At 43.0% G+C, this 20,427-nt stretch overlaps 1 protein-coding gene across 1 annotated transcript in view; it reads left to right on the forward strand.

Moving 5' to 3' along the window:
- Nucleotides 1–1,899: 1,899 nt before the first annotated feature.
- The window catches only part of LOC138105157 (solute carrier family 12 member 7-like), a 64,894-nt gene continuing 46,366 nt past the window's right edge, over nt 1,900–20,427 (forward strand). Inside the window, exons 1-3 of the mRNA XM_069004837.1 lie at nt 1,900–2,080; nt 3,298–3,469; nt 5,059–5,204. Of these exons, the coding sequence (XP_068860938.1) occupies nt 1,900–2,080; nt 3,298–3,469; nt 5,059–5,204 (499 nt within the window). The remainder of the gene's footprint in view (nt 2,081–3,297; nt 3,470–5,058; nt 5,205–20,427) is intronic.

The raw sequence follows: 20,427 nt of genomic DNA on the forward strand, positions 1-20,427 counted from the left end.
GAGCTTGCATTAACTCACGTTTCAGAGTTACAAATGCATTATTAGTCTCTGGTGTCCAGTATAGGTGGGTCCCCTCAGTTTCTTTTAGGGGAGTTTCACAATTAGTCCATAGCTGTAGATCCATAACTTACACTGTCTTGTCATTCCCAGAAAAGTTCTTAGTTTTGGTTTTTTTTATTGTAGTTGTCTGGGGCATCTGACAAATTGTCTCTTTCTTGTTATTTTCCAAGGCTCTCTCTCCTCCTGCCAGTTCATATTTTACTTTTTGGAGGACTAGCTGAGCCTTTTCAGGGGAGAGCCTATATCCACTTAGTCCCAGAACATTTAAAAGACTTACAGCTCATTCTTTGCAGTCTTCATGGGTTCTTGTTGTTATTAGTAGGTCATCAATGTACTGCAGAAGTGTACCTTCCCAGAGTGGCGGTGTCCAGGCTTCCAGTTCTTTAGCTAATGATCTCCAATTCTTGTGGGGCTATTTTTGGAATCCTTGTGGCAATAGGGTCCATGTAAGCTGGCTTTTTTCCCTGTTTTGGGGTTTTTCCCATTCAAAGGCATAAATTTCCTGACTGCTTTCAACTAATGGCAGACAAAAGAAAGCACCTTTTAAATCTAGAACTGAAAACCACACCCAGTCACTTTGTAATTTTGTAAGTAAAGTGCAAAGATTGGCTAGTACAGGACACAGTGTTCTTGATATTGTATTTATCATTCTCAGGTCTTGAGCTAATTGATAATTTCCATTTGGCTTTTGTATTGGTAGAATTGGGGTATTGTAGGGAGACCTAGACTCTCTTAACAACTCTTGATCAATAAATGTGGCAATTACTGGTTTTATTTCTACTGGTGCTTCATGCTTGAGAGGATATTGCTTAACTGACTCTGGTTGTGCCCCTTCCAGGCGTTCAATAATCAGTGGGGAAGCCCATTTTGATTTCTTTGGAATTTCAACATCTCCTACTTGATCTGTTATTTCATTACCTATGGGTATTTCTCCTCTTTCAGCCTTGTTTGTTTGTTTGTTTGTTTTCCTAGGCCTGAGATGATTAAGGAATGGGTTTTCTTTTTATCCAATCTTAGTGGTTTAACTTAAACTTTCAAGTCTTAGTCAGGTATCTTCGGGGAGGCTTCTTTGGTTGTAGCTCCTTTAGACAGTTTTTGTTACATTAATATTTTTACTCTGCTGGATAATTTTATCCATTATGAAGGATTAGTTTTTAGGATACAAATCAACACACAAAACATTTCCATACAAAATGTTCTCATGCAAACATATCTTTACATCAGGGCTATGCTCTGTTTTCTAGGAGACAGATTACAGCACTGTTGTAATGTAATCTTGACACACACTAGAAACTGGGGCTTTACTGTTGGTGGGATTAAAAAGAAATTAATTCTCTTTCAAAATTAGTTCCATTAATCCAAGTAGCCTTTTTTTTTTCTTTGAATTTTAGTGACTAAATTGCCTTCATCACATTCTGCACCCCCGTCTGAGATTGCAGAATGTGCTATAAATAGGTGGAGTGAGGCAAAGATAAAATACCTTCTTAAGACATATGGCATGAGATTGAGCAGCACTTTAGTTTGAGAGCTGGTAGAGGGCTTTTCTGCATTTTATTCATGTCCTATTTGCAGTCTATGGCTGCAAAAACCCCTCCTGGTTTAGGAAGGGGGATTTAATAATTCCTTATGTAGCATTTGCTTGTGTTTTGTCAACATTCTTTAATTCACTAAATAGTAAATAAAAAAAATAGCTGAATTATAATAATTTTGAAGTCTTCTGAGGCAGAACTGGGAAGGTTAGAACATATTTGTATGATTTCAAATATGTATAAATTCTTAAATTACAAATGTTAAGAAACTGACAATGCAGTGGTACGTAGCGCTTAGAAGCAAAGGGGCATGGCCCACGCAAGTTTCGACAGAAGCAGTGCACTGCAGCCCTTCGCTGCTGGGCACAGTGCTTGGGGCGAGAAGCAGATGACCATCCGCCTCCGGGAGAATGAAGGTACAGCGTGTTCGAAAAGGCAAAGAACGAAGCTGCAGAGCGCCAGGCTCGCGTGCTCGTCGTACAGGCTGCAAGGTAAGCGTGGCTGCCACTCTCCTGCCTGCAGAATTCACGTTATAGCCTTGGGAAGGAGGAAGTTCCACGGCAGTTACCCGTGCTGCTGCTGCTGTCCAGTCCTCTTGCAGCTCTCTGTGGAAGCAATTGCACTTCCCTTCAGTCTCCGAGTTTCGGAGAACACGATGGTAGCGTGCAGTGGAGGAGGGAAGAACAGAGTGTACCGGTGAGTCTGGGGGTGCTTACGTGCGGAAGGCGAAGGTGCAGCCCAGCACTGGCTTCTACTTCTCAGGCCGTTCTCCAGGACAGCAGCTGCTGGAGGCTGCCAAGGGAGCTGCGAGAGTGAAAGCAAGGCGGGTGTCTGTCTTAGAAGAAAGTCACGGAGCCACAGTGTGATTTGAGATTTCCGAAGGCTGCTTGGAGAGGCGTGCTTTAGGAAAGCCTTCTGCTTTGACGCCTGCTCCTGGGTGAGCTCTAGCTGCAGGGACTCTGCAATGCTGAACAACTAGGAAAGTGCCTATGTCCATGCTGTGGGATGAAGAGTTACGGCTGTGCCTTCCTTTCTGGAGCAGTGAGAATGCTCTCAGCTGACTCGGATTGTGAACGAGCCCTTGCTGGACTTGGGCAATTCGGTGCACTGCACACGCAAGCCCGGTGCTCTGCGGCTTCATTCTTTGCCTTAAGTAGTCTGGACTGAAGAGAAGCCCAGCGACGGCAGTGAACTTTGCTGCCTTTCCGCATGTATGCTGCACCCACCCACGGTGCACCGTGCACGGTTTCTTTGCTCAGCTCGAGCTACAAGGACACCCTTTCCTTTTCGCTGGACTTCTGCAATTCGGTGCGCTGCACACACAAGCCCGGTGCTCTGCGGCTTCGTTCTTTGCCTTGCTTTGTGTGGACGCAAGAGAAGCCCAGCCACGGCAATCCACTTTGCCGCTTCTCAGCGTGCACACTGCACACAGAGCCACCGTGTGCTGTGCATGGTTTTTCCTCAGCTCAAGGTCCAGGGATAAAGCCTTTTGGTTTCGCAGAGTGCACGCTGTCCGTGTAGCTCTTGCTCAGAGAACTTTGCCCGGGGAGAAGCCCTTGCTTGGAGGAGTCTTTCAAAGTGCAAGACGTTTAACGCAGCAGCCACAGGCTGGGCCACGAGCAGGGGTGGTGAAGAGCATGCTTTTGTGCTGGCACCTTCTTCTGTGCGAGACGTCCATTGGGATCTTTGCTCCTTGCGAGACTTGCAGTGCACGCCGTGGTGCTTGGAGCTGCCGCCAGGACTGGGCAGACAGCACCGCCATCTGACAGCGCTTTGCAGCTTCGTAAAGGAAAGAGGACTGGCCCTGGCAGGTGGTGCAAGGGCAAGTTGCCACGAGTGTTCGGCACGGTTCTCTGTCCGAGACATGTCAGGAAACTTCGGTATAGATAGTGTCAGAAAGTGCGACAGAGTATAGTGTGGTACGATGGACTGTGAAGGAATGCGCAGTGCATCGGCATGTTTCGACAGACACATTTTGTTTTTTCTGACACATTTTTTTTTGTGAAGCGGTGACCATATCAGGCTCTGAGAATATGCCAAGGCATTTGGCTTAGAATCAAAGTTCGTAGATTCAGGGCTTGCTCCAAAGATGAAAAGCTGAGAGGAAAACCCAAGGAGGCTTGTTAGCTAATGCTTTCTGCCTTGGCGTGTTTTGCTTTTCCAAGTGGAAATGTGCCATTTTGCTGTGGTCTCTGCGGCATTGAGATGACGTGTGGTGCAGCAGAAAAGGGAGAATCACCTGCGCGCCTTGCAGAGTCCGTAGGACTTATTGCGTGGATGCAGCTGCTGAATGTTTTAAGCTTTTGGGGATTTGCGAGAGTGAGAGACTGCACTGGTAACTAGAGCTTGAGGGAATGTCGGGGTCCCTCCCCCGCCATGTAGCCCTGGGAAGAGGGGCCCTGAGGGCACAGACACACGGGGTTTCCCTGCCCCTGGTCAGCCTCGTTCCCCAGTGGTTGGTTTGTGTTTCCCTGCGCGGGCAAAAGGAGCTCGGGTCCTGACTGTAGCAGTTCCTCGGCAGAGCCCGGCCATGCGGCTGGGGAAATAAACATCTCTGAAACATCTAGCAAGAATCTGTCCATATATATGTTTCTTTTCCACGGGACTCCTGGTTTGATATAGGCGTGTTGCAGTATCCCCACTGTAACAAGGGAAGGCACTGGTTTCCAGGCTGGGTGAAGCCGCTCAGCAGGTGCCAGGTAAGGCTTGAGCAAGGAAAATCATTCTCAGCTGACAGCACCGCCAGTCCTACGAGAGACTGGTGCTATGCGCTTTCCGTCACAGCTCTACCTACTATGGCCTTTGGGCACTCTGGCAGCCTGAATCTAAACTGAAGAGTTTCCAGCCACGGCTCACACAGAGAAATGGAGAGAGGGAGAGAGAGAGAGTGTGTTCACTGACCTTACTCTCTTCCTGACATTTAAAAACTTCCATTGGCACCACAAAGAGGTGCCACTCACTGTCCTTTTAACAATCTGGAAACCTCACACGTAGTGTGATGGTCTGGACTTTAAAGCACTCAGTTTTTAACCTCAGTCTTGCAGAGGTCCAGCTTGTGGCGCTTTGCTGGAAAGTTTGGAGACAAGAGCACTAGTGCAGTGACCGTTTCTGTGCTGGCGCGTTTCTCTAAGTGAGAGCCAGACGGCCACTTCGGACTGCGTGAGACTGAAAGGGTATTGGGTTCTCATACATAGCCGAGGGGAAAAGTGAAGTGCAGAACTCACCCAGGGTGAGTGCAGAATACAGGCTACGAAGGGCAAGGTGAATGCCGTCGGTGGGCTTCTGTTCTTAGCCCTGTTGCTTGGGAGCAGCTGGCAGTGGTTCTAAGGTTTGGAACTGGTCTCTGCGAGAGTGAAAAAATGGGACGGTCCATACCGCTTGGAGGGAACGTGCCTTCAAACAAAAGGCTGCTGTGAGAAGGGGTAACAGAAGAAGTTCTTCTCTCCTGGAGCCTTTCTCTGTGACACAGGGACACTGTAACCACTGCTGGACTGAAAGTGCAGGAACAGTACAGAGAGCTGACAGACAATGAGCGTGTAGAGCACCATGGTGTGAGTACAGGTCGTGGGCTGCAAGAGGAGTGTGACTGCTACCTGAATGCGGTCCGAATGCAAGGTATCAATTTTATTAGCTTTAAAATTGTGTTTTGAGTTTTTTTTCAAGTATTGTAGAAAGAAAAGGATCTTGTTAAAGCAGTTTTCACTCACTGCAGAAACACAGAGTGTTGCTCCTACTGGGAGAGGGGTCCAAGTTCTCTTATCTCTATATTAGACAGAGTTACCTGGGAGAATCTGTCCTCTTCCAGTGACTGATAGGAAAATGCCAGGTGCTTTGTGCCTTCTGTGTAGCTAGAGCATGCATTTGCCTGTTAACTTGTTCTGAGCAACTGCATAATAATCACATATACAAGTAGGAGTACAAAGCTGTTGGCTTGAGTTTCTGTCAGCTAAAATATTTTACAGCAACACAATAGTTTATAGCAACAAGACAGAAGATGAGATTTAGTTCTGTGCTTATATGGTTTGATGAACAGGTGTTTTAGAAATAAAAAGGAAACAATAAAATTACTTGTGCGTGACTTTAAAGCATGCAAAATGCACAGGACATCACCTAATGTGTCAGGCTCAACAACCATAAACTGACAAGCCATTATGATTTTGAAAGTTTTACAGAAGTTTTAATATTGTATACAAAATCAATGTGTTTCATTTCCTCAATGAAGGAGAGACTCATTGTCTTCAGGAAATGTTACCTTAATCTTAGCAGAAGATAAAATTTATCTGTCAAATTCCTCTTGTATAAATGAAACTGTTCAAATTATACCATTCACTCATATTTAAGACACTAAATTTTGCAAGTAAGAATTTTTTCAGCTGCAAATCATGACCATTTACTGTCCTTACTTGAGACTATACAAGGTGCTTTTTTCTACTGCAGTTGCTGAGCATTTTCAGTTTTGCTAGGTGGACTGTATGACAGTGAGATTATGATGGTACACTCAGCTGAGAAGTGCATAGCTCCAAAGCACTGCCAGAGTTCTAAAATACATGTATGATCACATTCTTTCAATCTCACAGAGAGTAAAAGCTAAACAGAAGAGTGTGCAGGTACAGCTCACAAAGAAATTATTTCAGGACTGTTGACAGTGGCTGGACTACTCTTTTTCCTCACAGCCTGTTATCTACAGAACACACAGCTGCAAATGAGAAGGAAGGCAGAGAACAGGGTGTGTGGTGCAATTCAAGGGGTGTGAGTTAAAAATACAGACAGAATGAGTTTTCTCAGTTGACGTCAATTGTGATGGAGATTTTTACAGGATATTTTTAGGAAGGGCACAAGATCTCTGCGAGATTGAAAGAATATGAAGGTACATAGAGTTTGAAAGGAAAGCTCATTGCCCTGGTGTGCATGGGGCAGTTGCTATCCTCCTCTCTGAATGTAAAATCTAGCAACTGATTTCTCTTTGCTGTGTTTTGTGGAGGGATTGTAATAAAGGCAATGGTTGCTGGGAGTGTGCAAAAAAATGAGGCTGCACACAGCTTTAAAAGAAAAAAGCCTTAGCACTAATATGGGTTTTTACAGGCTGCCTGGAAAAAGGTGATACCCAGCACAATCTTTTTTTGTAATAAGTTCTTATTTTTCTGCAGCAAATGCTGAGCATCTTAAGATTTGCAAGTGGACTCTGTGACAGTGAAAGAATATGATGGTACACTCAGACAGGAATCAAAGTGCATAGCTTCAGTGTGTGCTCTGTAATGGACCACTCTTCTTTCTTCTGCTGCTGATGGGAAGGCAAGAGATAGAACATCCTGTCTCTGAGTCCATGCTGTTACTCCCCTTGCCAGCAGGCAGCTGGGATTCCTCTGCAAAGGTATTTACATACAGAAATCACTTGAGCAGTGTATTGTGGAAGCATAAGCTCCAATGGATGTGATTTAGAACCTGTTATTTTTTGTCAATCATGACAAAGTAAAAACGGCCATTCCTCACTTTATTGAAATTCTCCTAAAATAGTAGTTGGTATGTCCAATTTATATCACAGGAGGACACAGCGGGAAAAAAGTTCACACTAAAAGGAGTACTCCAAACTAGGCAAGTGGGCACAGGCATCTCCCAATTTAATTAAGTATACCCAACACCACTTAGTGGTGAAAGCTGAGTCACCACTGACAGAAATGAGAAATTTGAATACCAGCCTTTTGTAGTTTTTAACCTTCTGAACAAGAACTAGGTCTAGCCTGTTTGTCCTCACTTGCCAAATACCACTGAAGTGCCTTTACTATTAGAAAGTACCTCTACCAAGCAAAAGAAGCCCAAGACGGCTCAATCTCTCGGCTGGCAGAACCAGAGCTGACATAGCTTGGAGCTGCATTTAAACAAATGATTCAGATTATCTGTCTGCCCTCCAGAGAACAGTGATCTCTTGGCTCATTTATATAGACTTGGGCTATAATCAAATGCAACAGATGTAGAAAAATTGAAAACTGACAGCAACTGAAACATAACTATTATTTTTCCTTTTCATCCACCAGTTATAAAACTATTCAACTTGTGCACTTACACAACAGAACACAGTAAGTAAGTAATAAAGTCTTTTATTCAGAACAGATTAATGTGTCTTTCCAAGAGAGTCACAATTTCAACTTAAAAAGTCAGCATTACCAATTCACCTTTCCTGAAGAGGAAATCCTTGTTGTTTATCAAATGTCAACTGCAAAATGTGTAAATAAAATAAACAAACAATCCACGCCAAAACCCACACCACAGAAGCTCTATTTAGATTTACATATTAAAAACCACATCTTCATAGATGACAACTCTATCAGTTTATACTTCAGGTGCTTCTCCTCCAGGAACCAGCTATAAAAGAATAAGACAATTTTACATTAGTGCCATAGATTTGAGCTTTACAAACTCCATACATTCTTGCTTTACAACACTTTAGGAGATGAAGACTAGAGTGGACCACAGAACTGGGTTTTAGATTCAGCATTATCTTCTTATCACAACAGAGGAAGTCAGCCACTTCCAGAGAAGCACATACCAAAAAGAATCTTCAAAATACAGAGGAAGTTTAACAAAACACAAAGGAGATCCTAGGAAACACACATTTTTGTTTTTCTCTTTGCTATTCACTCCAAGGATACAATTATATCTGGAAATACCACAGATAATTTTCAAAACAACAAAGAACACATTTCCTTTCACAAAGAATTTCTCCTACTGCTGATTCTTCCCCAAACTTGCTATACTGAGAAGCTGGTTTCCTCTTTCCAACTTCTGTTGTAAAGCAGGGCCCAAAAACTAAGAGCCTGAACCCTTCTACGGGCAGCAGGCAGTAAGCACAAACTTTTCCAGTGAAGAAAGTAAAGAACTGAACAGAAATACAAAAGAAAAACAATGAATAAGGGAAAAAAAGATAACCATTCCTTTTACTGATACGTTTTTAATAATCAGCTGAACATTTTGAGGCAAAGATTTGCTACTTTTGGGACCAAAGTAAGAAAAAGTCTAATGCAATTTTACCCCACACAAGAAACCGGAACATGCACTATCCTTCATGGATGGGGAACAATAAACAAAGCAGAAAATGGCTCAGAAATTAAGTCAAGATGGCACTTGCTCAGACACACTGTGTAGAGGTACAAGATAGGTAAGAGAACAAAATCATTTGCACAGAGCTGACTTTGACTCAAGACAGTTTTCTTCTGCCCACAAATCAGGAATGCTGTTATTTAGGAAGTCCAGACTTTAAGCCATCTATGCAAACAAGAAAAAAACTACTGTGGTTTTGCTTCTGTGGCATTTAGGAAATTGCAGAATTCAGCAATTGCAAAATTGCAATATTTAATTACTATTTCAGTATTGATCTACATACAGCAGCACATGATAAACTAAAAATCATAATGCTTCTGATTTGGTATAATCAACAGAACTTTAGTTTTTTTATTTTTTCAGAGTATGTAGAGATTCAGCTCTCTGGGTATCACATGGTATCATAATCACCAAATGACTTGACAAGCTTGTAAGCACCCAAACTGCTACAAACACATTTATACATAAGATAACAAATGAAATGTAGATGTATTCCATCTACATACTTATGCAGGCAAACAGCAGTTAGAAGCTGCTGTATGAAGCACCCGAGTGGGTGAGATCAGTGATTCCCTGCACATCTGAAAACCTGAAAAACATTCAATAAAATGAAATTAGGGCTATGCTCCTTTCTTTTTTCCCTTTTTTTTTTTTTTTTTTTTTTTTTTAACTGTAAAATCTACCAAGTAAGGCAACAAGGTCAGTTTTCAGGATAATTCATAGAATCATATGCCCTGGAAGCTACTTGAAAATAGCTTATGTAACAAAACTGTCTGGAAAGCTCATCTTGAAGTAGTTGAACTCAGTTACTGTTCAATTTACAGGTACAGAAAATGAATGCACAGTCTTTTAACAGTGATGACTTAACTTTGTTATGTTATTTCCATTTAGTAAAATCTTGACTAGCTTTGTTATTCTTCTGCCCTCAGGTGATATTCACTGAAGTAGCATTAGAAAAAGTAAGAACACATAATCAGGTACAAAGATCCCAGTTTGTATTACAGAAGTAAAACAAATCTCTAAGATCACAGCTATTGGAACTAACAAATAAATTAGCCATACTGCAGCATAATCTTGATAAATGGACCACCTGAGTAAAAAAAAGCTTACCTAGCAACTAAAAAGCACTTTTTGTCTCAGTACGCAAACATACAGATTCACCCGCTAAATCCTGGAAATTTCTTGAATACCAGTGGTACACAAAATATGTTTTCAATAGCAACACGTCTTACCAAGGTAATACTCTTTAAGTCTGCTACCTTTTAAATCTTTGCCTAGACTTTAAGGGAAGTTTCAAAAGCAAACAAACTGCTGGAAAATTCAACACATAACCCATGCAAAATCAAGGCTACAAATTAGGAACCTGATTACACATATAAATCATGCAACAAGTACTCTGTGGCATGGCTGAAGAGATCCCCCTCTGTAATTTATGTCCAAAGCATAAACTATTCAGCTAGTAAGTATTCAAAAAATATAAGTCCACCTTTCTTATAGGTCTTACACAATCATTTTCCTCAGCAAACCAAGCATTAAATAGCATCAAGAGGCAGAAGTAATACTTAAAATTCTGTAACATCTTCTAATACAATATCTGAAAATCCAGTTCCGGGGAAAATAAGGCCCAGCACTTTAAAGTAAAAACATTTAGTTATTTTAGTTTTACACTGCACTGTGAATTTTTCCATAAAATAAAAATATCAGAAAATTACAACTAAGCCATACAAAAAGCTTCTAGCTAATGTACTCAAATATGTCAAAGGCATTTAGTGAATTGAGCCAAAGCATAAAGTGGATGGCTTTAACTCTTTCCATCAAAGGTTACTGACAAAATCATCAGATCCTAGGAGTGTTCCAAAAATTTTTTTATCACTCATCACAATATGAATGCATGAACTCATGCATTTGTCCACAAGCTCTGTAAACAAAACCAAAAGATGCTTTTTATAGAGTGTACCTATTTTTAGAACAAAAACCTTGACATTGTGATGACAAAAAGTAACTCCCACAGTCACGGGTAAAAAAAATAAAATCAAAAAGACACAAAAAGATATATGTTAAGGAAGAAGTTTCTTTGCACACTCTGCTGCTGCTAGTACGTAGACAAATTTCTCGGACAATGATTTTAACATGAAAGGATCATGTACACTTCAGTGAGAGCACTTACTGTTGCCAGTTTGTGGCTAATGACCACATGGCCAAGTACCAGCACTCAGCCCCAGCCATGGCCAAAGCCACCTTCCTGTCCACTGCCCCTGCCCTATGGCAGGGGCCAGGCGAGGAACCTCCCACTGAGCTTCAGCACCGTTCACACCACCCAAAGGTACCCACACACAGCCTCTTTGTTTTTTCTTCCCCCTTCTCTTCCCTGCCCACCAGACACTGAGTGAGTGTGGGAACATCGCGGTGACACTGGTTACCAAGCGGCAGGAGCTGAGAGGTGTTGGTGGTCATGTTGGCCACCATACTATATCCAGTCCCATCCAATTGCTGCGCTCCCCAGCAGGCCTGACAAGCAGTATCAGAGCTGTTGCTCCTCCTCTTCCGCCTCTACCCTCTAGCCCCACCCCTGCCCCACCAATGCCCTCTGCCGGCTCAGTTTTTCTTCCTTTTTTCCTCCCTGTTCTCCTCTAGCCAGTACAACCAGTAGTGGAACAGCCCAGCAGCACCAGTGTTAATCATCCCGTCATGTAAGTCACCGTTTTTGTGATGTGGAAGTATTTTATTCGCTGTATGTCATAGCTATTTCCTGTGTGGATTTCCACCCCCCGGGTTTTCTTATTTGTTCACAAGAGTGCTGTTGCATGAAGGCTCTTTGGAAGCCTTTTTGCACAGACAGCTGGCTTGGAGCTGAAAAAACACTGGCTGTTCAAACATGCTTTGCTTGCTTAATGCTGCAGCATTAAATAAAACTGTTATATCAATTTCTTGTGTCGATGTACATTTTGTAACACGGCAGAATCCAGAAGAATTGAATCTGAATAAACTCAAACTTCAAACCAGGAAGGTGTGGTCATGGAGTTGCTTTTTACATCAGGCAACACTTAGAATGTGACACTTTATTGTGCCATAAGTCGAGTCTCTCCTGATGGGAGAGAATTTGCTGAGAGTCCTTGCAAGGCGCTTAAAAGATAAAACGAGACGTCTTCTGTAGTTTCAATGCTTCTAGATAGTTATTTATTAAGTCTTATCAGAGAAACTGAGCCACTAGCATGACCCAGGTACAGCATGGAAGGAGGAAAAGTAGAAGTGAGAGCAATTATCAAGATTTACACAGCCTTTTAAAGACATTTTAACCAATAGTTACTAAAAACGTACATTATTTTTACTTTCTTACCAGTTATTCAGTAACATGACTAGGAACTGCGAATTTTCTATCCAATCAATCCAAACTACTTTTACTGCAAAAGAAGGAGAAGATTTAGAGAACAACAATCCTCCATTTTGATATTTTTTACTCTTATCTATTTACTACAAAGAGAAGCCCAAAACCTCTATAAATTTTTCACCCTGTGACAATCTTACATAGTAGTCTATAACCTAATTCACACCACTGTGTTTTTCTAGCTGTTGTCTGACTGTTGGTAATTTTTTCCAAGGTTTAAAGCTATACCAGTGGTGTCCAGGGGGGTAAAACCCCTTAAAAATAGGCAGAGAAATATTCTCAGCACCCTGGGTTCCTACAGAATGTATTGACCTCTGTCTTGGGTTGGATGATTAGCAGGTTGAGAGAGTGTCTTGGTTTAAAAGACAGGTGTCTGCCAAGGAAGGTGGGAACCTCCCTTGGAATGGAAAATGTGACCCCTTTCCTCCAAATTATTGTAACTTTGAAATTAAGGGGCTTTCAGGCAAAGATATGGGAAAAGGAATAACAGTTCTTTACTAGTATGTATGTGTATAACAAGGCAAGCAAACAACAACAGTGGCAGCAACAACAAACCAAGAAAACCAGAAACCCCAATAAACAGTCTCTTCCTGTTCTTTAAGCCATTTCCCCTTTGCTATAGTTGCGGCCACAGCTGGCAGGGGCGCTGTTGGCTCCCGTCTGGGCAGGGCAGGTGCGATGATTCCCCTGCAGCTGCAGGGGGTGCTCCGGTGCACGATAGGAGACCACGAGGTTAAATGGCAGCTTGGCTGAGCTGGGAAGTCATGGGTGCCAGTTGGTCATGATTGCAGGGTTACCCTGCAGAGGTGGCCCATAAGGGGTCACCCCACACGTTGGCTCTGGACCCTCTCCCAACAGCTGGAAAACAAAAAACCAACCAACCAACCAAACAAAAAATTAAGCAGACTTGCAGTGCAGGAAAACCACAGCAGACCGGGATCTTGGAGTCCAACACACAGGAGTGGCTGCGGCAATGTATCGTGGGCAGAGGGTTTGGCAAGAGCCGGTTCCAATGTTTCGGCACCACACACGCTGGTTCTGAGCGCTGAGTAGTCAGGTGGCAGGGAAGCAGGCAAACAGCCCCTTCCTCCCCTGAACTCAGAAACCACACTCAGCAAAACCCTGGCCAAAACCTGCGGGGTACCCCCCTCACCTTTTTCTTGCCCCCAGCCAGAGCCATTTCAATGGAATGTTGTGACACCTAGCTACATAATTTTTTCCTAATTGCCCCATTTGTCTCTTAGGCAATACCATCACACCCCCACACCCCCACTCCATTGTCCTTCTTCCAGGTAGCAGATGGGGAAAAAAATCACTGAAAGAAACAAACCCAGAACAGAGAATTAGGATAAAAGGGTTAGAATAGTAAGGGTGATGCTGTTGTGGATGTTTGCTACAGGCCACCTAAGCAGGAAGTGTGTGGCAGCTTGGGGCAGCCTCAAAGTCTCAAGCCCTGGTTCTTGTGGGGGACTTTAACTACTCTGACATCTGCTGGAGAAGCAACATAGACAAGCATGAACAGTTTAGGAGGTTCCTGGAAAGCACTGATAACTTCTTGTCACAAGTAGTGGAGATTCCCAGAAGGAATGGTGTGCTGCTTGACCTTATACTAACCAACAAGGAAGGCCTTGATGACATGAAGTTTGCAGGCAGCCTTTGCTGTAGTGACCATGGGATTGTAGAGTTCAGTACTGAACAAAGTAGCAGGAGAGAGAGCAAGATTATGACCACAGACTTCAGGAGAGCTAACTTTAGCATCTTTAGGGATCTTGGAAGAATTCCATGGGAGCAGCCCCTGCAGGGAAGAAGTATCAAGAGAGCTGATTGATATTCAAGGTTCTCTTTCTTCAGGCTCAATGACAATCCCAGTGAGGAAGAAATCAGTCTAAGGGCACACGAAATCTCTGTGGATGTATAAAGAACTACTGTCATGACTAAAGTACAAGAAAGAAATACACAGGAGATGGAAGGGGGGTCAGGCTACTTGCAGTGGATATAGGGCAATGGTCAGAGTAAGTAGAAATGAGGCTAGAAAGGCCAAGGCCCACCTGGAAGTAAATCTGGCCAAGGATGCCCAGAGTCTTTTTCAAATACATCAATAACAAAAGGAAAACAAAGGATCATGTGGGCCCATTATTTAATGGGAAGGGGACCCTGGTAACAGAGGATGCAGAGAAGGAAGAGGTATTGAATGTTTTCTTTGCATCAATATTCACTGATAAGAGCAGCCCTCAGGAATCTCTGACCCAGGAGACCCAGGGTAAATGAATTTTGGGAGAAGCACCTTCCCTTGGTTAAGGAGGATTGGGTCAGAGAATACCTAAACAAAGTCAACATCCACAAGTCCTTGGGCCCTGACAGGATGCATCCTTGAGCGCTAAGAGAGCTGGTGGACATCATAGCCAGGCTGCTCATGATCATCTTTGAAAGGTCATGACGATTAGGAGAGGTGCCTGTGGACTGGAAACGTTCAGTGATAGCAAATGTCACCCCTGTCTTCAAAAAGGGCCAGAAGGAGGACCCAGGACCAGTCAGCTGACCGGCCAGCCAGCCTTGCCTTGATCCCTGCAAAGGTGATGGAGTGCCTCATTCTGAAGGCCATCTTCATCTATGTGGATGACAAGAAGGTGATCAGGGAGTAGTCAGCATGGGTTCACTAAATGTAAGTCATGTTTGACCAACCTGATGACCTTCTACAATGAAACAACCACCTGGCTGGATGAAAGCAGAGCAGCGGATATTGTCTGCCTCAGTTTCAGCAAGACTTTCAACACTGTGTCTCACAACATCCTCATGGGCAAAGTCAAGAAGTGTGGGTTGGAGTGGACAGTGAGGTGGACTGGGAACTGGTTGAATGGCAAATCCTAGATGGTCATGATCCATTGCACAGTCTGGTTGGAGGCCTGTCACCTAGGGTTCTATACTGGGTCTAGTATTGTTTAACTTGTTCATCAATGACTTGGATGAGGGGGCAGATACCTCCTCAGCAAGTTCGCTGATGATACAAAACTGAGAAGTGGATGACACCTCAAAGGGGTGTGTGGGCCTTCAGAGGGACCTCGACATGTTGGAGAGATGGCAGAGAAGAACCTTCTGAATTTCAACAAGGGCAAATGCAGGGTCCTGCACCTGAGGAGGAATAACCCAAACACTAGTACAGGCTGGGTGCTGACCTGCTGGAAAGCAGCTCTGAGAAAAGGACCTAGGGGTCCTGGTGGACAAAAAACTACCCATGAGCCAGCAGTGTGTCCTTGTGGCCAAGAAGGCCAATGGTGTCCTGGGGTACATTAGGAAGAGCTCTGCCAGGAGGCCGACGGAGGTGATCCTGACCCTCTGCTCAGCCCTGGTGAGCCACATCTGGATTATTGTGTCCAGTTCTGGGCTCCTCAGTACAAAAGAGACATGGAGCTCCTGAAGCTCCATGCAGAGATCTACAAGAATGATTAGGGGACTGAAGCATCTCTCTTAGGAGGAATGTGGTGCTGCCTCCAGAGGTGTAACATACACAGGTATCACAGGGCTGCTAACTCAGTTCTTAAATTTGGTTAGTTGCTAAGTGCTAAGTTGCTGTGCTAAGTTGTTAAGTATCTCCTAACACCTGGACCTTCCCAAGTAAAATGCAGCTTCTGAAATCAGCAGATATTGCTGCCCCACTGGACTCCACACAGGAGTCCTTTGCAGAGCAGAGATGTAATGCTGGATGGACTCACTGCAGGGCTGCTGCCACTCCCTTGAGCAGAGGGTTTGTGAAGTGATAGCTGGGATAGTTATAATGGCTGCATGAGTCAGCACAGGCAGGACACTGGAACCACCAGAAAACCTCAGATGGAATGCAAAGAGTGAATCCGTTTTTATTACCATCTGGGACATCCCCAAAACAACACCCAGACAAGAGACATCCAGGGATACAGGTACCTCTGAGTTCAGTTCATGCTAGGGGATCACCAACCCTGCTGTTTTCATCTCTTTGTCAGCGATTTGTGCAGGCGTATTTTATTACTGTGCTTTGAGCTTCTCTGGAGCAGGGCAGTAATGTAGATACAAAAATGCTGCTAGCAAGGATTTTCTTGCTATTTTCTAAGTCCATGAGAGACTTCTCTCTCTCACAGAAGAGGTAGCAGAGTATGTAAACAACCAAGCCACCTGCAACCTTGAAAAAGTCTTGTTTATGGTATAGTAGAAAAATATTTTGACAATGGATGTTTTAGGATTTTAGCCAATCACCCCAAGGGGTGGCTGATCCTTTGTCCAATTAGACTATGAAGAAAAAAGTCTGTAAAAGAGTTTGTGAAATAATTAAATGAATAAATCTTGGTGCACAATTCCTGCATGTTGGATCTTCTCTCCTCCTCCTCCCTATGGCTGCGGGACACGGTGATATACCCTAGGGCCCAGGCCTGTGGTAATATAGTAATCTCAATCATGTGCAGCAGAGCACCACTGAATCTACCAAAGGCCTGTGTTATCTAAACAGAGATGTTCTACTTGTCAAATATAGGAAGCTAAAGAAAGATTTGTATGATACACATCTTTTTCTACACCCCAGCTGCATGTCACTGGAGCATGTCTATAATCCTCTACATCAATCTTCCATTATTATCCCACACTGGATCTGAAAATGACTAGCCGTTCCATTACACCAGCGTAAACTATGTCCCCTTGTTTTTCAAAGCTGATGTTATTTCCATGGTGATCTATTGTCACTGTCCTTCCTAGTCTATGGCTCTGGTTACACTTTAGCCTTCCTTTGGGCTGTGGCTGCTGAAGTCACCCAATTTTGCAATCTTGGGAAAGAGTCCAGATCATTGATTAAAAGTATTAAATGGAACTGACCCCAGGAAGATGAATTATGCCTCTCTGTAGATGACCAAATCTCCACCTTATTCCCAATTCCAGAACTGAGAATATTTGTTTACACTTTTAAAGGCACATCTGTTCTGTGAAGTTGTGATGAAAAGATGATGGTGGTGATCTTTATTTTTCCTTCTCCATCATTTCTAGAATAAATGCTTTCAGTCAGAAATGGTTTCTTTCTGCTTTCTGCTAATGTTTCTGCTGTGTGTTGTGGGAAATTATGCATAGAGCCACTGACTTGTCTTTTTCCATCCTCTGCTTCATTGGACTGAAGGTTTCTCTTGAGCCTGAGATCCATCACACAGCCTCAGTTTTACTTAGAGCTCTTTCTTTGTTGGGATTTTCACAGGCTGAAAGACAACCTTGGTTGTCCTCCTTATTATTTCCATTTTCATTTTGAGCACCAGCTAACCTGCTCCTAAGGAAGCAGAATTATAAGCTTAATGGATGCTTAGTAGAAGTGTAATCCTTTTGTTGTCGTTTTCTGCAGTGCTGTGAGATTATGTGATGAGGTTTATAGAGTCCACAGCATGTCTATTGAAACAAACTGATGTGCTGAATGAGTATTTTTTATACAGGAACACTGCTTCTCTACCTTATCTTGTGAAATTTTCTCTCACAATGTTTCTACCTGAAGGGGGGAGAATAAGGAAGAGAAGTCTCACAGGAGCACGCTTCTGTGAGTCACAGCTCTATTTTTCACACTCAGCAGATTCAAAACTAAAGTTTGTCCTTCCTGCAAGCTTTCTCAGGCTGAAATTGCAGACCTTTCAAGGCTCACTTTCCTTCACTTGATCCTTTTTAGATGCTTCACAGGACATATTATCTTGCAGGCAAATTAGTTTCTCTCTCATCAGAATTGGGTTTGGCCACTGTACACAGAATTTCTCCAAGTACAAAGTCTCTAAGGAGCAAGAGAGCCGATTGTTCTTAATATGCTCAAATACTGACAAGCTTGTGATTTTCCTTCCGCATTTATATGCTTAAAGCTTATGGTTCAGGTCTTGCTGGAGAGGTTTTTTTGTGGAAGAACATAGGCAGAGAAAATATTTGTATCCCAATTTCTCACTAGCTTGACAAGTAAAACCAGTGATTTACAATCAAGCATAATGGGAACGATTTGTAGCAATTCAACGCATTATCAGCATATATCGGTGTGTGGCATCAATGTTAACAGAGATGTTGGGAGGCATAGCAAGAAGAGAGGTGGTTTACATGGTCAGGAAAAGAGATGATGCCTGAAAAGTTCTCTGAAAGGCAGCCTATGCCACACACCACAAGTTTCTCTAACACAGAAAAGAGATGCCTCTTCTTCCTCATGACCTGCCTCTTTTCCTGAGTAAGGAGGTCACTATTTCTTGAGCTTTTACTTCTAGAACGGATCCCTCCCTTTCAGTACCAACTCAGGTCATTCCATGAATCAGCAACAAGTTGTCCCTTCACAGTTTCCTGCCTCAGCTTATGAGCAGCTCTTGCAAGAGCATTGCTGCTGCTGTTCCCTCCAGCTTGAGTCTGTTTACCCTGGATGCAGCTCTGCTGTTTCCAACTGCTACCTTCCGTACAGGCCCTCCACTGGACTTACAAGTACAGCTGTTGTAGGAACCCAGAGTGCAGAGAATATTTCTCTGCCTGTTTTGAAGGGTTTTTACCCCCCTGAACAACACTGTTTTGACCTTCGACCATGGAAAAAATTGCCAACTATTGGACAAGAACTAGAAAATACAGTGGTGTGAATTAGGTGATAGACTACTATGTAAGATTGCCACAGGGTGAAAAACTTAGAGGTTTTGGGCTTCTCTTTGTAGTAAATAGATAAGAGCAAAACCCATCAAAATGGAGGATTGTTGTTGCTCTCTAAACCTTCTTCTTCTACTACTCCATATTCTGCAGTAAAAGTAATTTGGGATGATTGGACAAAAATTCTGCAGTTCCTGGCTGTGTTACTGAATAATTGGTAGAAAAGTGAAAATAATATACATTTTTAGTAACTATTGGTTAAATTATCTTTAAAAAGCTGTGTAAATCTTGATAATTATGCTTTCTCCTGCATTCTCTGCTCTGTGCTCTGGGTCACGCTAGTGACTCTGTTTCTCTGATAAGACTTAATAAACAACTATCTAGCAGCAGTGAAGGCTGAAAGTCTCCGTTTGTCTCTCGAACTAACTCCTGGCAAGGACTTTAAAAACTCTCTCCCATCAGGAGAGATTTGATTTACGGCACGGATCTGTGTCAGCTGTGATGTGAGGTTTGTTTGCACTAACCCAGGAAGTGGGTATAGAGATACATAAAGAGCTAGGAATAAATACAGGCCTATAGGCATACATATAGGTAGTGGTATAGATATGTGTGCATGTTATTTTTTCCCAGTTGTTTCTAAGAGGTGATTATGTTCACTTGGTAACAGAGGGCAGAGGTAGTGGCGTTTTGTACTGTTGTGCCCAATGTGAATAATAGTTTTGGCAAAAAAGAGTTCAGATAGACATAAAATTTTCTTCATTTCAGTGAGGAACACAGCCAGGGCTGTCTACTTCAGCCTACAGCAATATCTCCAAACTGTGTGGTTTTCCCTTTTACCCTGATAGATAATTCCAGAAATAAATCTTACGGGAGAGAGAAAGCCTTTGGCATTCCAAGGATACAAACAAACTTGCTGGAGTGATCTATTGACAATTTCTACACTCAATACATTACCCTTTCCTTTAGCGATATTTAATGGAGTTGGTTTTTTTTCAACTGATCGAAACAATTTTGTCATTTTGCTTGAGTGTTGCCAGGAAAACCCACTCCATGCATCTTAAAGCAAATTGGGATCCAAGCATTTTATTTATCTGTTAACAGCACAAAATTAAGCAGCAATAAGAAAAGTGTGTCATTGAGGATAAACAGTGGTAGTATCACAGGTAAACCCCCAAACTTGACATACACAAATGTTAGTAGACACCAGCAAATTTTTAAACACCCTTTGTAAAAAACGTAAAAGAGCTTTCTGAAGAGCATTCACTTTCCCTTGGCAGCCTTTCAATAGCACCACCAACACTGGTGCTGTACACTTACCTTATCAACTAAAGGTACCATCAGATTCTTGGGGGAGTCCAGCTCCAAAACTGAAAATGGCCAGTAACTCCTCCCACACAAAATGTGCCAGGATAGAGAGCTGTTGATGTTCCTCTGGCAGGGCTTTCCATAGCATAACCAATACTACTGCTATTCACTTCTCTTGCAAACTAAAGGCACCATCACTATCTCTCAGTCTCCACAGTGCCCAGCTGTGAAATTGAAAATATCCAGCAATGGACCCTACACAAAAGGAGCCAGGACAAAAAGCTGTTGCTTTTACCTCCTCCCTGTCACTGTTCAACAGCACCACTAGATAGAGCTATGTCCTTGCCTTGCCAGCTAAAGGTACCATCACACAAACGCATTTCAAATGCAACTCCAAAATTGAAAACGTCCAGCACCTGTTCTGACACAAAAGGAGTCAGGACAGAAAGCTGACCCTTATCT

This window comes from Aphelocoma coerulescens, chromosome 2 (genome assembly GCF_041296385.1).
Source record: "Aphelocoma coerulescens isolate FSJ_1873_10779 chromosome 2, UR_Acoe_1.0, whole genome shotgun sequence".
NCBI classification, from domain to species: Eukaryota; Metazoa; Chordata; class Aves; order Passeriformes; family Corvidae; genus Aphelocoma; species Aphelocoma coerulescens.